Below are 12,551 nucleotides of genomic sequence, written 5' to 3'. Positions count from 1 at the left end.
TACATCAAAAGACTATTCTTGCACATTCACTAGTGACAGTTGCACATTCAGTAGTTATCACCAAACAACAGGTACTGAAGGCCTCCACTCCTACGCGGGATGCTTTTCATGGCTTGATGAACCGGTGCTGCCGGGGATTGATGAACTGGTGCTGCTCTCGGGGCTTGATGAACTGGTGCTGCTCTCGGCGCTTGATGAGCCGGTGCTGCTCTCGGTGCAGGCCTTGGCTGTCCCTGAGGTTGTACCTACAAACAAAAATGTGTTGGAATTGAACAGACAAAAGAAAAGATGTGGCCAGAAGTAGATGTACACCGAAATCGACTTACACTTGGGCCAGGAGTAGATGTTGCAGCCTCATTTTGCTTTCTCTGCCTCTTAGCATCTCTTTTGATGTGTGCATTTTTCCTCTTGCCTGCTTGCTTGTTGTAAGGGCATTTTCTAATGTTGTGAGTTGTTTTCTTGCAAAGGCTGCATGCCATCTTGACTCCAACCTTGCTTATCTTTGTTCCAGCAGGCTTCTCACCTACCTCCCTTGTTCTCTTGGTCTTCTTTCTTCCAGGCATCTTTACATAAGCAGGAGGATATGGCCTTGGCATTTTAGAAACTGGCCAACTCTCCTGGCCTTCTACAGGTTGCAAACAGAACTGGTAGGTTTTCAAGTACTCTGTGATTGAGTAACATGGATTTATAAAGTCGTCCAAATTTTTTGAGGACTTGTAGATAGCACTGATTGCATGGCAACATGGAAGTCCTGAAAGTTGCCAATACCTGCAACTACATGTTCTCTGAGCTAAATTGACTGTAAACTTCATCTTGTCCTTCTCCTTCACCTCAAATCCATCTTGTCCATTCCAGAGTACATAGCATTTGCCTGATCTCTCAATGTTCAGCTTCAGCTTCTTAAAAATATTTGGGCATATTGTGCCTTGCCATTTCTCTGCCTTACTCCTATTCTGGTGAGGTTCTCAACATGTCCTTTGCACCATCTGGAGTTTCTTGAGCTAGCTTTGCTCTGTTGTAATTGAATATCACTTGAGAAGATGACTTTGCACATCTCCAGAATTTCCTTTGCAACTTCTGTCCTCCATACTTCTTCCTCCAGTTTGCATAGATGTGCCTTGCACACATCCTATGTTCAGCATTTGGAACAAGTTCTGATACAGCTTTCAATAGACCCTGCAATGTCAAGAACAAGTGTTCAGCACAAGTGTTAAGAAAAAGTGCTAATCAAAGTGTTAAGAATAAGCTGTAACCTTTTGCTGATCAGAAATGAGCACCCATCCTTCACCTCCATTGTTGATGTTAAGGTCTTTTTGCAGCAAACCAATAAACCAATACCAGGAGTCATGAGTCTCCAACTCAACATATGCCCATGCTATAGGGTACATCTGGTTGTTGGCATCTTTTCCAATAGCACATAGCAATTCACCATTGGTTGCCCCCTTGAAAAAACAACCATCTAGCCCAATAACTCTTCTGCAACCAGTGGAGAACCCCTTTTTACAAGCATCAAAGCACACATAGAATCTCTGAAATACTTGCTTCTGTATTATGTCAGGATTCAACATCACTACCACAGTGCTACTAGGGTTGCTTCTTAGTAACTCCATTTGATAATCATAAACCCTTGAGTATTCTCCTTTGGTAGAGTCCAAAGCTTCCTGCAGCACCAAAGCCTTTGCTCTCTTGCACTTGGACAGAGATACATCACAGAGAAAGTCATTTAGAACTGCTTGCCTAATCAAGTCCACCTTCCACGTGGGGTTGTCTCTTATCTGATCTTTGTATTTGTCTGCAATCCTTCTTGATGTCACCAGCTTGTTATCCCTCCTAGGTGGACAGCAATGTTCATCCACAAATGTGACTACTTTGAACCATTCTGACCTACTAGTTTTAGATCCATAAATCAACCATTTGCATCCTTTCCAAGAACAGATAGCTCTAACCTTATTCTTTTCATCCTTTGGAAACAAAAGATGCCTATGTGTTGTCAACCCATACCTAACAAGTGCTTTCTTGAACTGTCTACTAGACCTGAAAGCCATTCCAAGAGCAAACATAGGCACATGAGCTTTACTGTCATACCTATTTTCAGTGCTCCTCCACCTGATAGTTTCTCCATCACTACCCTCCTCATATGAGTACTCATCACTTGAGTTGAAATATGGACTGCCATCATCTTCTAAATTGTCTACTTCAGCCTCTAATCCACCTCCTGTCTTCTTGCATTTGATGTCCTTCTTGATTTGCTTAGCAAACTGTCTCAGTTGTTGTGTTTCATCATCATCTCCAGAGCTGTCCAGATCTTTAGGCACCCAGTCAACATCTGAACTCTCACTACTATCACCTTCTAGTTTGCTTGCATGTTCCTTTCCTTTCTCTGCAGGACACTTGGATGGAGACTTGTAGAATTGTCTGAATGAAAACAAGTCTTTATCTCTCTGCTTCTCTGGGGTTGTCTCAACATTAGTAGGCATAGATGAAGGAACATCAACATATATTTCCTCTTGTTCATCATCAGCTTCAGAAAACTCCAATTCCCAGTCACTGTCCTTTGCATACTGAACTGCAGGAACCTCAACATAGATATCTACTACTCCACCATCACCAATGTGCTTAGGAATCTCACAACATGCATTGTCATCATGTAGCAATCTCAAACCCTCACCCAATCCCATTCCTGGATACAACCAGTGCAACTGCACTCTACCATCCGTTGCCATATGATCAGCAAGATGACCTTCGATCTCGGGCAAAGACAACTTATCCACATCAATGACAGACATTCCAGTACTCCCACCAAAATATTGTAGGTGTCCTCCCACTGTCAGAAATTCCCCTCCATAGTGAAATCTCACCATCAGAGACTCGATTGGATCCATGCTGCCAAAAAAGTTAAAGATTTTACAAGATTAAAGGTTTATGGTTGTAATTCATTGCGCAAAAACACAAATTAAATCGTTCTTGGCCACTACGATCACATTGTATATCTAATCCCCATTCTTTCTTGCTTCTGTTCTTTTCTAACCCTAGGATTGACAGAATATGATGCGCAGCGGGTGAAATCAAGGGAAAGCGAATAACTTTTCAAACTAATTTCAACACTCATCGATGGTGAAATCCATGACAGAAAAAACCCCAACAAAACCCCACCTCGAAAACCCATGCCCTACTTCGAGTGCCCCAAAACAAACAAAACAGAGTGCGGAGTTGGAGTAGTGGACACTGACCTCGACTCCTGCAACACGACGATCAACCGAATCTCGTCCAGATCATCGCCTCGCCGGGGGAAGGGTTGGAGCCAGCGACGGAGCGGGCGGAAGATGGAAGACGGAGGGGCCGAGGGAGTTCCAGTGCCTTTTAACAGAGCCACCATGGCCTATCCCTCACTTACATACCGGTCCCGCAAGTCAGAGGCGCCATCTCAGCAGCCTAGTCCACCTCATCGTTCCAGCGTGTCAAAACCACCAGACAAAACCACTATAGGGGGTGAAGTAAACGGGATTGCAAAGTTTAGGGTCCACGTTACCTGGTTTAGTAGTAGGGGGGGTTATGTAGTCCAACACTGATAGTTTGGGGGGGGTATTTAGACTTCTCCCAGATCCAAACTTGTTGAACCCACAGCGAAGAAACGTCTTGCTGGTTGCTGCTGCGCGCATCTCCGTGCATTGGGTCTGGCCGTTGTCGCCCTTGCCTCACCGGCGTGCCGCACTTCCCCTCCTGCTTGCGTCTCGCCGTCCATCCAGCCACCGCGGCCTCTCGAGCTCTGAAGGTAAGCCCTCTACCCGCTTAACTTCCGATTTGAGATGCGTTTCACCGCCGGCCGTGGCATGCTGCGTCAAATTTCGCGGGCTAGGGTTTGAACCCGGTTTCCCGGTCTTTGGGGTTAGGGATGGCTACTGTGTTGGTGCCGCGAGGCTCACGATCTCGCAGAGCGGAGGCTTTCTCGGCTCGATTCGTGCTGGGATTGATGATCTCTTGTACCGAGTCCTGAATAAGAGATCTTAGAACCTAGTAAGTTTTTCACACAAAATTCGTGGTATGTCACGCCGATTACAATGGCTTATTATCTTGTGGGGTTGAAAGCAACACTGTATGTTTAAGTTTATTATCTGTTCTAGTTACCAGGATGTTGCTTCCTTTTGCTATGTCGAATGCGTGCATATGGAGTAATCTGTTACCTTTACTTTGATGTTTATTGACCTGCACACGTAAACAGGAACATCTTTTGAAAGTTGAAATTGACAGAAGTATGGTATGCAGGAATGGGCCTATGGACATTGCTGGAGGGTTTTTTGCTTCTCGCAAATGCATTGGCGATACTGAACGAAGACCGATTTCTTGCTCCCAGGCGATGGAGCATGTCTGAAGTGTCAGGAAATGGGCAAACAAAGTCGTTGAAGGGCCAGATCGTGGGGCTTATCTATGCTACACAATTTCTGAGGATGCCCTTGATAGCCCTTAATGTTCTTATCATTGTTGTGAAGTTGGTGTCAGGTTGAGCCTCACTGTCTGGTTTTGACCGTTGGGTTAGATTGATATCAGTTCCAGCATTATGTAAATGTTAATTATAACCAAAGTTGCTGGGAATTTGTTCATGTTGACTCTAATGTTTTTGTAAATTAATTGGTGTGAAATTGGTGCTGCCAACATTTATACTAAGTATGTGTGTGTGCCAGTGTGATCAATTTGTTTGAAATGTGTCTTGTGCGATACATGAGGTTATTTTTCCTTTGTCCTTATGAATTGCTGACACATTTGTTACTTATGAGCATGTTTTATGGTTTCCTCTCCCCATTTTAGTGCTCACTGTTGTTTGGCAGTTGGATACTTCTTACAGCCAGAAGCATTTGTCTCCCACCTCAGGCTGACTGGTGATACAAACCAACCTTATGTGTTATATGTTCAGCCATGTCTGCGTTTTACCCTCAGTTTACCAGTCGCAGATCTTCTCTATGGAGACTACCCTGGGTCCGATCTGGTTTTTAATTCACGTTCAGCTCCCTTAATATTCAGATATGAAGGCAGTACGTTTCAAGACAGATGGTGATCAAGCGGAGAAAGAAGAGCGATGATTTATTCACTCATTTCTTTTGCAACTTGCAGGGAGGTTTGAGTTATATTCATACGTCAGGTATGCAGATGCAGCACCCCTCTTGTTCATCAAACAATCCAGTATCTGTACTGGCATACTTGTCCATTGAACACCTTAATAATGTTCCAACATATATTTCATTTCGGTACTAAAGCTGTAGTGTTTTTCCATACAATATTGGCATAAATGGTTGGCTCATTTGGCACCATTTTTCTATCAACTTATTATGAACATGCATATCACATATCATGGGATATCTCTGTACAAATCCCCGCCCCCAAGCCGCGCCCATCAGATTATAGTTTTCTTTCCATCACATAGTACAACTAATATTATTGTGCCCAAATTGCAGAGCCCCTCTTAGTCAGTATAGACACTGCACTTTTGTTAAGGTGAGGTCCACACCAAGCTCTGGCTCCACGAGGAGCTTAAGTGTCGGAGAATGCTCGTAGTGCGGTGAGAGCTTCAGAACAAACTTGGAAATGATAAGAGAGATGAGGATTTTAAGCTCAGCCATAGCAAATCCCTGCCCTAGGCAGGTCCGTGCCCCAGCACCAAACGGCAAGTATGAATGTAGCTGGGGTTTAACATCAGAGAAGCGCTCTGGGTTGAACTCTTTCACATCAGCGCTCCATAGCTTGGGGTCAAGATGCATTGTGGAGACAGGGATGTAGATGTTGACACCTTTTGGTATATGTACACCACCAAGCTTCAGGTTCTGGAGGGCCTGCCTTGATACAAAGGCCCCTGCTGGGTACAAGCGCAAGGTTTCCTGGATCACCATTGTCAACTAAATTGGCAAAGAGAAGTTAGTGCCATGTTATAGAAAATCAAGGGAATGCCTTTTTGAACACTTGAGGATAAGATAAGAGCATACATTTTTCATTTTCTGAAGTGATTGGGAGTCTATTGGCCGGCCTCTGCAGACTTCATGCACTTCTGCACGTACCCGGTCCTGCCATTCTGGGTGCAGTCCAAGGAGCATTAGACACCAGGCAGCTGTGACAGCCGTGCTCTCATATCCTGCAAAATATATGCTCTTGCAGTTATCCACTATAAAGTTCTCTGCCTCGGCGATGCCCACCCTGCTGCAGCTTGCGCTGTGAAGAATTGCACTTAGTAAGTTCCTGTCTTCTCCACTTTCCTTTACGATGTCTAGAATAAGTTTGTGGATTTCTTTATGAAGCTCCCACGCCTGCTTGTTCCTCATTGAAGGAAAGAACCTGCAAGCATTTAAAATCTGTACCTTATAGCTCTTTTTAACCAATGTGTTACTTTGGATCAACAAGAATCTAATTTTTGTTCCTTCGCAAAGTCAAATATGTACTTGTGATGTGTTTCTAAATCAGTAGTTATATATATTTCCCCTAACCTTAGACCAGTCATTTCAGCTAGCACATTTGGCTTGGACACAGCCTGCTGGAGTTCTCTGATCTTCATAAAGATTTCTTTTCCTTTGATGTAGCTGCTACCGAAGCACGTTCTTGAGATCACATCTGCAGAGTAGGCCCTAATGCCATCATCAATCTTAATGTCTGTGATCCCACCATTTCTGTCAACTCTCTCCTCCCATGACTTCAGCAGTGGTTGCGCAGAATCGACCATGAGATCCACCATGCCCTGAATATGTGAAGGCATAAGAGATACGGTAACATGTCAAAATTCATGGCCGACTGCTGTCTCAAACCTCAAAATTCTAGTTTACTGATCAGCGCCCATGGTAAGGGGAAAAAGTCTCCCTCCAACCAATGAACTAAGTGACTGCAATATTTAGCTTAGTAAAAGATGCAGAGTTACTGAAAGTGGTCCTGACTCCTGACTAGAGTCAAATCCCACATTATCTAGCTGTTGCATGTTTTCATGCCAGCTCTCATACTGAACCGCCATTCTGAATTACTATGTTTGCGAATAAGCGGCCACATATAGACCCACAGCTTAATTGCTGCGGCCCACTGAGCACAAACAGCTTTAATGCTCCTGCGTCAATCTGAAACTTCTTAATTTTATCCGCAAATCGCCTTTAATTCTGTTTCTACAATACAGGTCCTTTTGAGCAAACATCTCAGGATTGCCAGCTACGGGAGCGGGTACGTGAGATGCATCTGAATCATGCTGGGCCTGAAGAGTTTCAATTTTCACATTGGTGTGTTTGCATAGCCTTGTTTACGTACATTGTCTTATGGTATAGCAGTTAATTGCTAGTACTTATTTGTTGGGACAGTGTGATGCCTCATACAGTCATACCTTGACCTTGTCCAGGAAGAACTCGGGGGCGATGATCTTCCTCTGGTGCAGCCAGGCCTCGCCGTTGGACTTGAGGATGCCCCCGCCGAAGAGCGGCTCGTGCGTGGCCTTGAGGTAGGAGCTCTTGCCGAGGTCCAGCGACACGCAGAGGTTGATGTCCCGGACCACGTCCGGCCGGCTCACGTGAAGGAATACGACGTTCCCCATGGAGTAAGTGAAGATGGGACCTGCATTTCAATAGAACCGGACAGCATTAGCTCAGGCTTGCTCCTCAACCGGTCACTGTCTAGCTGCGGAAGGAGCAGCGAATTAGGTTGATGGGAATCCGGTTTGGATCCTCACCAAGTAGGAGTAGAATGATCATTGATGTGGACAGGGGTCCAGCCACGGGGTGTTATTTACATACTCCTCAATAATGGAAAAATGAATACATCTGATGACACTGTCATCCAGAGTTTTTCCAGGTAAACCCAGTTCTCGTATCCCTGGCAAAATGGATCGCGACCTGTCTTCGAATTCTTTCCGAGAGGATCGTAGAATCTTGGCTTGAGGAAAACAAATTTCATGGCACATGGTGGCTAATGGCTTTCGCCTGTAGCTCCCGAGATGTTCATGGAAAAATATCAGCGGTTCGCTCGCCGGGAAGGCGTGGCGGCGGCTGTGGGGCGTGGGCACCCTGCCAGTCGTCCGCTTCCGGCCCCCTCCGCGCGAGTCCCGCCGCCCTATCTCCACCCGGCCCGGCCCGCCAGCCATACCCGTGCGACTTTTCTTCCCATCGCTTGGCGGGGCACCCGTAGCCCGTAGTGCCCGGAGGAGCCAACCCGCGCTCGTCATCGTCAGCCAGCCGATCCCTGTCGTCCCCGCGCGCTGTTGTTCACGGCCCCGGCAGGCAGGGGCCCTCTCGCGCGGGGATTCGAGGTCACATCGCGACGGTTGGACGCAGCGTCACCCGGCCATCATCGTCGTCCATGCCAGCCTGACTGCCTGCCGGTGACGCCGACGCGCCCGCGCGGCGGTGCGGCGGAGGGGAGGGCGGGGCGCAGAGCCACACGGAGAGAAGAGAACAAAGCGACACGCCCCCCACCCCACCTGCGCGCGCGTGCGGCCCCTCGCGCGGCCCACGCGCGCGCCCCGTGCTGCGATCCGGCGGCACCCGCGACGCCGACGTGCCGCGGATCACGCCAGCGGCGGGCCCTTTTCAAGCTACGAGCCTGACCGGTCTCGGCTCGAGGAAGTGATCATTGTTAGGAGCAAGCGCTACTGCACGACCGAGACCGGGGAACAGAACGCGAGCCTCCTCGATCCTCATCTTGCTGACGCGATGTGTTAGCTCATGTGTGTGCGCGCGCGCCCTGCGTCAGGACTCAGGACAGGAGCCATGCTGCGGGTGCTACATTGGCTTGCGTACAATTGTGGAATGTCCTTGTCCTCGTGACGTGACCTGATTGTGATTTTCTTCCTCGGATGGCTACTCATCGCTCGCCGTTCGTTGCGGTTTCATTCATTCAATTATGTGGTGAAGAATGGGACGGAACAAAAAAATAAATCCTACTTCAAAAGGGACAGAAAACTAACAAAGTTTAAGCCGGAGCTGCATGGCATGGCGCATCTACTTTTATCCGGAAGCAAACTATGGTGTCAGTGGAAGTAGCTCCTCTGCATTACTGCACAGGGATGGTCCACACGTAAATGAGGTAGAGTGCCTCTGCATACCGTAGAGAAGACTCGTCCGATGGGTGCACCCACTTGGCTAGCTATATCCTTTTGCGTCGTGCCAAAGCTACACGACATCATCTAAACCAAATCGTCGCCTCAACCCCCAACCCCACCGTACCCCAGCTTTTTCTTTACCATTATTTGTTGGTTGCAGATCTTTGTACGTTTGTTCTCTTGCTACGTCTCTCCGTGCCGCTAGCGTCCAGGGAGCTGTCCATCGTGATGGCCAGCTCACCCCATTTATCAGCAGAAGCAGCCTGCGCTGCCGCTGCGTGAGATGGACCCCCGTTCAGGGATGAGCTGTTACTGCTGAAACGGCTACAGTTAGCGTATGTAGTATGTAGGATCAGCATCGGCATGGGGTGATGGGGTTATCTTTGGCAGTTTAGTACGCCCAACTGGATGTGCACCCATCACCCATCGTCGCCAGCCGGGTCCCTGGAAAGGACGGCACTCGGTGACAAAAGAGCAAAGAAGTGTGGTGAGATTTCTGTTGCTACATGGTTGTTTTTGCTGTGGAGTGGCCAGCTTAGTGGTGGCTCAATTATTGGGGTAAACATGTAAGTATGTAGTGCCAGTGTGCCACCCATCTGCTAACTCATTGGTTTTGTTGACCAAAACACAGGGGCTTGGTGGATTCCATAGGCAGCTGTTTGCTATCACTTCCTACTAGTTGCAGCTACCCCCAGTGGTTGGATGAACCTCAACATTGTTTGTTTTTTTTTATCTTTTTCACTGTCTACAGCTACGTACTGATGACAGAGCATGTTCATTGAATGCTGGTAAAAGCTAGAATGAATGAACGCCGCCTTTAGTTTCTAATCACCTCAGGCGTGATCTATCTGTTTCGTTTCATCTATGATGACTCGCTTGCTTATGAATCATGGTCTCCGCCCGGCACTCAACGGAGCGGTGAAACATACAGCGGAAGTAGCTAAGAGAGCAAAGCCAGGACCATAGCCACACTCGAAAGGATCAAGAATTCCGTAAAAACACGCATGCCGAATGATCACGCCCAAAATGCTATGAAAGTATAGCTTAAAGATCGGCACGCACGTACCGTGCTCTTTCCTCCATTTCTCGTAGTAGGGCAGCACCGCAGGCCGGTAGTCGTGCCTGATGCCGCCGGCGCCGGCGCCTGCGGCGGCGCGGCGTGCCGATGCGCGCGCGGCCTTCGCGGCGGCGACGGCCTCCCGCATGTCGGCGATGTTGCCGTAAGGGAACGACGGCGGGGGCCCGCCGATGCCCTGCATCCTGAACTCGGCGAGAACCCTCTGTGGCACGAGCCAGAGGGTGTGGTAGAGGTACATGGCGAGGCCGCACGCCCCCACGCAGCACAGGCTCAGCAACACCTTCACCGCCATGGCCACCTGCTCCATCTTTCTCTTTCTCTATCTGCTTCCTCGGTGATGCAGACTAGAATGATTAATTCTTGCTCCCCCACTCCCCTCCCCTCTCTCCGATGATCTGGGGATCTCTACTCCTCTCTCTACCTATGATTATGAGAGAGTCCGGTTGGGTTGTGCGTGCTTGCTGAAGGTGGTGGTATGTGTATATAGGGGCCGTGGACTGGGGGAAGGTGCTAGAGTCCAAATGCCGTTTGGCATGAAAAGGCTCCCAAAAAAAGAAGTTGCATTACTCACATGTGCCACGATTGAAACTATCACGTGTTCAAAATATTTTTTTCCATAAGTGAATCCATAATTGGTCATATTTATCTCCTAGGATGAAAATATCCCTTTTTTGTCTATGAACATAGATCTTGCTATGCATCGAGACATATGCTATGCCCGAGCCAGCGCTGCGCCGCATCGGCGATGATGTGGCCCTCCCTGTCGCGCCACATGCACTGGCGCGACAAGCCTGTCGCGCCATGCGGGCTGGCGCGACAAGGCCAATGTCCTGGGCCCGCGCCGGCCTCTTCTCCCCCTCCCTTTCTTTCCCTCACTCCTCCCCGACCAGACCTCCTCCAGCGCGTCGCCCCCCAGATCCCCCCCCCCAAATCCGGCGTTTTGGGGGGGAGTGGGGGGAAACGTTCCCCACCCTCCCCCGAAGGTATTGCTCCCATTTTTTCCTTCTTTAACCATGCACAATTATAGATATTAGCGATTCTTGGTGATTAGGGTTTGGTTCTTGATTTGAAAAATAATGTCGTAGTTGATAGTTTTGTCATGATTAGTACTTTAGATGATGCGTAGATGGTACTCTGCTCTCGATTTGGACGTGAGATAGTACGTGCATGCATCGATTAATATGATTTCTAGGATTGAGTAGTGGGGATGTTAATATGAGTTTCACTCATGGATACTAGGCACCGTGAAGAATTGTTTTTGTAGTTGATTTCTTTGTATAAGTGATGAAGGTACTCTGATTTCTTTTTTGTTGTAGATGGATGAATTAGTTCGGGTTTTTCATGGTGATATGGTTAAGGAAAATGTAGAGTTTGAGAATATGGTAGAGGATATCAAACTGTTCGATAGTCCTCCATTGTTAAATGATTTGGTAGACCGGGTGGTTTTAAAACATTCATGTGGAATTGATGAAATATCTCTTAGGGGTAGATTTGATTGTGGTAAAGTTAGAGTACATTATGTTTTGATGACATTGGAATCTGAGATGCATTGGAGAAAGTACAAGGATATAGTAGCTCGTGCAAATGTGGTTTGCTTGGAGGTGGTTGTTGAAATAACTCGTAGAACAAGATTAGAAGAACCAGTTGGGAGAGTAGATGAAATTCCATTTCCTATTGAGAATATGACTCAAGAGTCAACCTTTGTAGAAGATGTCCCAAATCCCACTTGTGCTTCGGATTACGATATTGCAGTCGCTTCCGATCATTTGGGGCCAGATAGCTTCGAGGCACAAGATGACACGGATGCTGCAGATGATGATGATATTTCTTTAGGTTCGGAGGACAGTGAATACGATAGTAGTGATGAGGACGACGATGATGAAGACACCGGGGTAGAAGAACGGGAGGGTAATGGTGTAGAGGCCCAAGTAGAGCAGGAAAATGATGCCGACGATGGAGCCAACGCAATTGATGATGATCAACGATTTATTTATACCGCCGAGGAGTTGCGCATGTTGAAGTTAGCCCACGTTGAAGTCCCTGCGGTATCAAATGCTAAGGACCTTAGCAGGATCGATAGAGCCATTTGTGACTCAACTATTTTTGAAAGTGAGTGTGTAATTGATAGTGACTGTCCGGAGATTCGAAAGGGCATGAAGTTCAATTCACTTCTAGAGTTGCAGTTTTTCTTGGCTGATTATGCAGTGCGTCACCACCGACCATTTTATGTGGTTCATTCAGACAAGAGGGTACGCTACGATGTGCTATGTAAGCAGAGATGCCTTTGGGGTGTTTGGGCATGTATTGTTAGTGGCACTGGTCAGTGGAAGATCACCAATGTAAGACAGCCTTACACATGTGCATTGTCGAAGCCGAAGCAAGTTCATGCACAGTGCACTGCGCTTTACCTTGCTCATCAGATCC

General features: G+C 47.5%; 3 protein-coding genes across 6 annotated transcripts; 1 reads left to right on the top strand and 2 right to left on the bottom strand.

Annotated features, from left to right (window-relative positions):
* Positions 1-39: 39 nt before the first annotated feature.
* On the bottom strand, positions 40-2,678 carry LOC120689262. The gene is made up of 4 exons (XM_039971568.1): positions 1,254-2,678; positions 1,033-1,176; positions 327-953; positions 40-245 (listed from the first exon to the last, which is right to left on the bottom strand). Exons 1-4 carry the CDS (start codon positions 2,676-2,678, stop codon positions 48-50), a joined length of 2,394 nt encoding a protein of 797 aa, XP_039827502.1. The 3' UTR covers positions 40-47.
* Positions 2,679-3,605: 927 nt separating this feature from the next.
* On the top strand, positions 3,606-4,725 carry LOC120690617 (protein transport protein yos1-like). Of its 2 annotated transcripts, XM_039973333.1 has the most exons (3): positions 3,606-3,772; positions 3,891-4,014; positions 4,264-4,725. In XM_039973333.1, the coding sequence occupies exon 3, from the start codon at positions 4,266-4,268 to the stop codon at positions 4,500-4,502; it is 237 nt and encodes a 78-aa protein (XP_039829267.1). In that variant the 5' UTR covers positions 3,606-3,772; positions 3,891-4,014; positions 4,264-4,265; the 3' UTR covers positions 4,503-4,725. The 2 variants fall into 2 exon arrangements, with proteins under 2 accessions (XP_039829267.1, XP_039829266.1); XM_039973332.1 differs by lacking the exon at positions 3,891-4,014.
* A 475-nt stretch (positions 4,726-5,200) lies between these two features.
* On the bottom strand, positions 5,201-10,587 carry LOC120690616 (cytochrome P450 714B3). 3 transcript variants are annotated; one of them, XM_039973329.1, is made up of 5 exons: positions 10,116-10,587; positions 7,340-7,566; positions 6,468-6,715; positions 5,973-6,318; positions 5,201-5,885 (listed from the first exon to the last, which is right to left on the bottom strand). In XM_039973329.1, exons 1-5 carry the CDS (start codon positions 10,432-10,434, stop codon positions 5,460-5,462), a joined length of 1,566 nt encoding a protein of 521 aa, XP_039829263.1. In that variant the 5' UTR covers positions 10,435-10,587; the 3' UTR covers positions 5,201-5,459. The 3 variants fall into 3 exon arrangements, with proteins under 3 accessions (XP_039829263.1, XP_039829264.1, XP_039829265.1); XM_039973330.1 differs by having other exon boundaries at positions 6,468-6,717; positions 7,372-7,566; XM_039973331.1 differs by lacking the exon at positions 10,116-10,587 and adding an exon at positions 7,682-7,718.
* Between the last annotated feature and the right edge of the window lie 1,964 nt (positions 10,588-12,551).

Source organism: Panicum virgatum, chromosome 9N (assembly GCF_016808335.1).
Source record: "Panicum virgatum strain AP13 chromosome 9N, P.virgatum_v5, whole genome shotgun sequence".
Taxonomy (NCBI): Eukaryota; Viridiplantae; Streptophyta; class Magnoliopsida; order Poales; family Poaceae; genus Panicum; species Panicum virgatum.
This window is presented reverse-complemented; position numbering and strand designations above follow the sequence as displayed.

Coding starts and splice junctions, on each gene's coding strand:
- LOC120689262 (XM_039971568.1), bottom strand. CDS start 2,678: ATGGGATTGGGTGAGGGTTTGAGATTGCTACATGATGACAATGCATGT. Junction 1,177..1,253: donor TCATTTCTGATCAGCAAAAG/GTTACAGCTTAT, acceptor TTGACATTGCAG/GGTCTATTGAAAGCTGTATC. Junction 246..326: donor CATCTACTCCTGGCCCAAGT/GTAAGTCGATTT, acceptor TTTTGTTTGTAG/GTACAACCTCAGGGACAGCC.
- LOC120690617 (XM_039973332.1), top strand. CDS start 4,266: ATGGGCCTATGGACATTGCTGGAGGGTTTTTTGCTTCTCGCAAATGCA.
- LOC120690616 (XM_039973329.1), bottom strand. CDS start 10,434: ATGGAGCAGGTGGCCATGGCGGTGAAGGTGTTGCTGAGCCTGTGCTGC. Junction 7,567..10,115: donor GAAATGGAGGAAAGAGCACG/GTACGTGCGTGC, acceptor ATTGAAATGCAG/GTCCCATCTTCACTTACTCC. Junction 5,886..5,972: donor CACTTCAGAAAATGAAAAAT/GTATGCTCTTAT, acceptor TTGCCAATTTAG/TTGACAATGGTGATCCAGGA.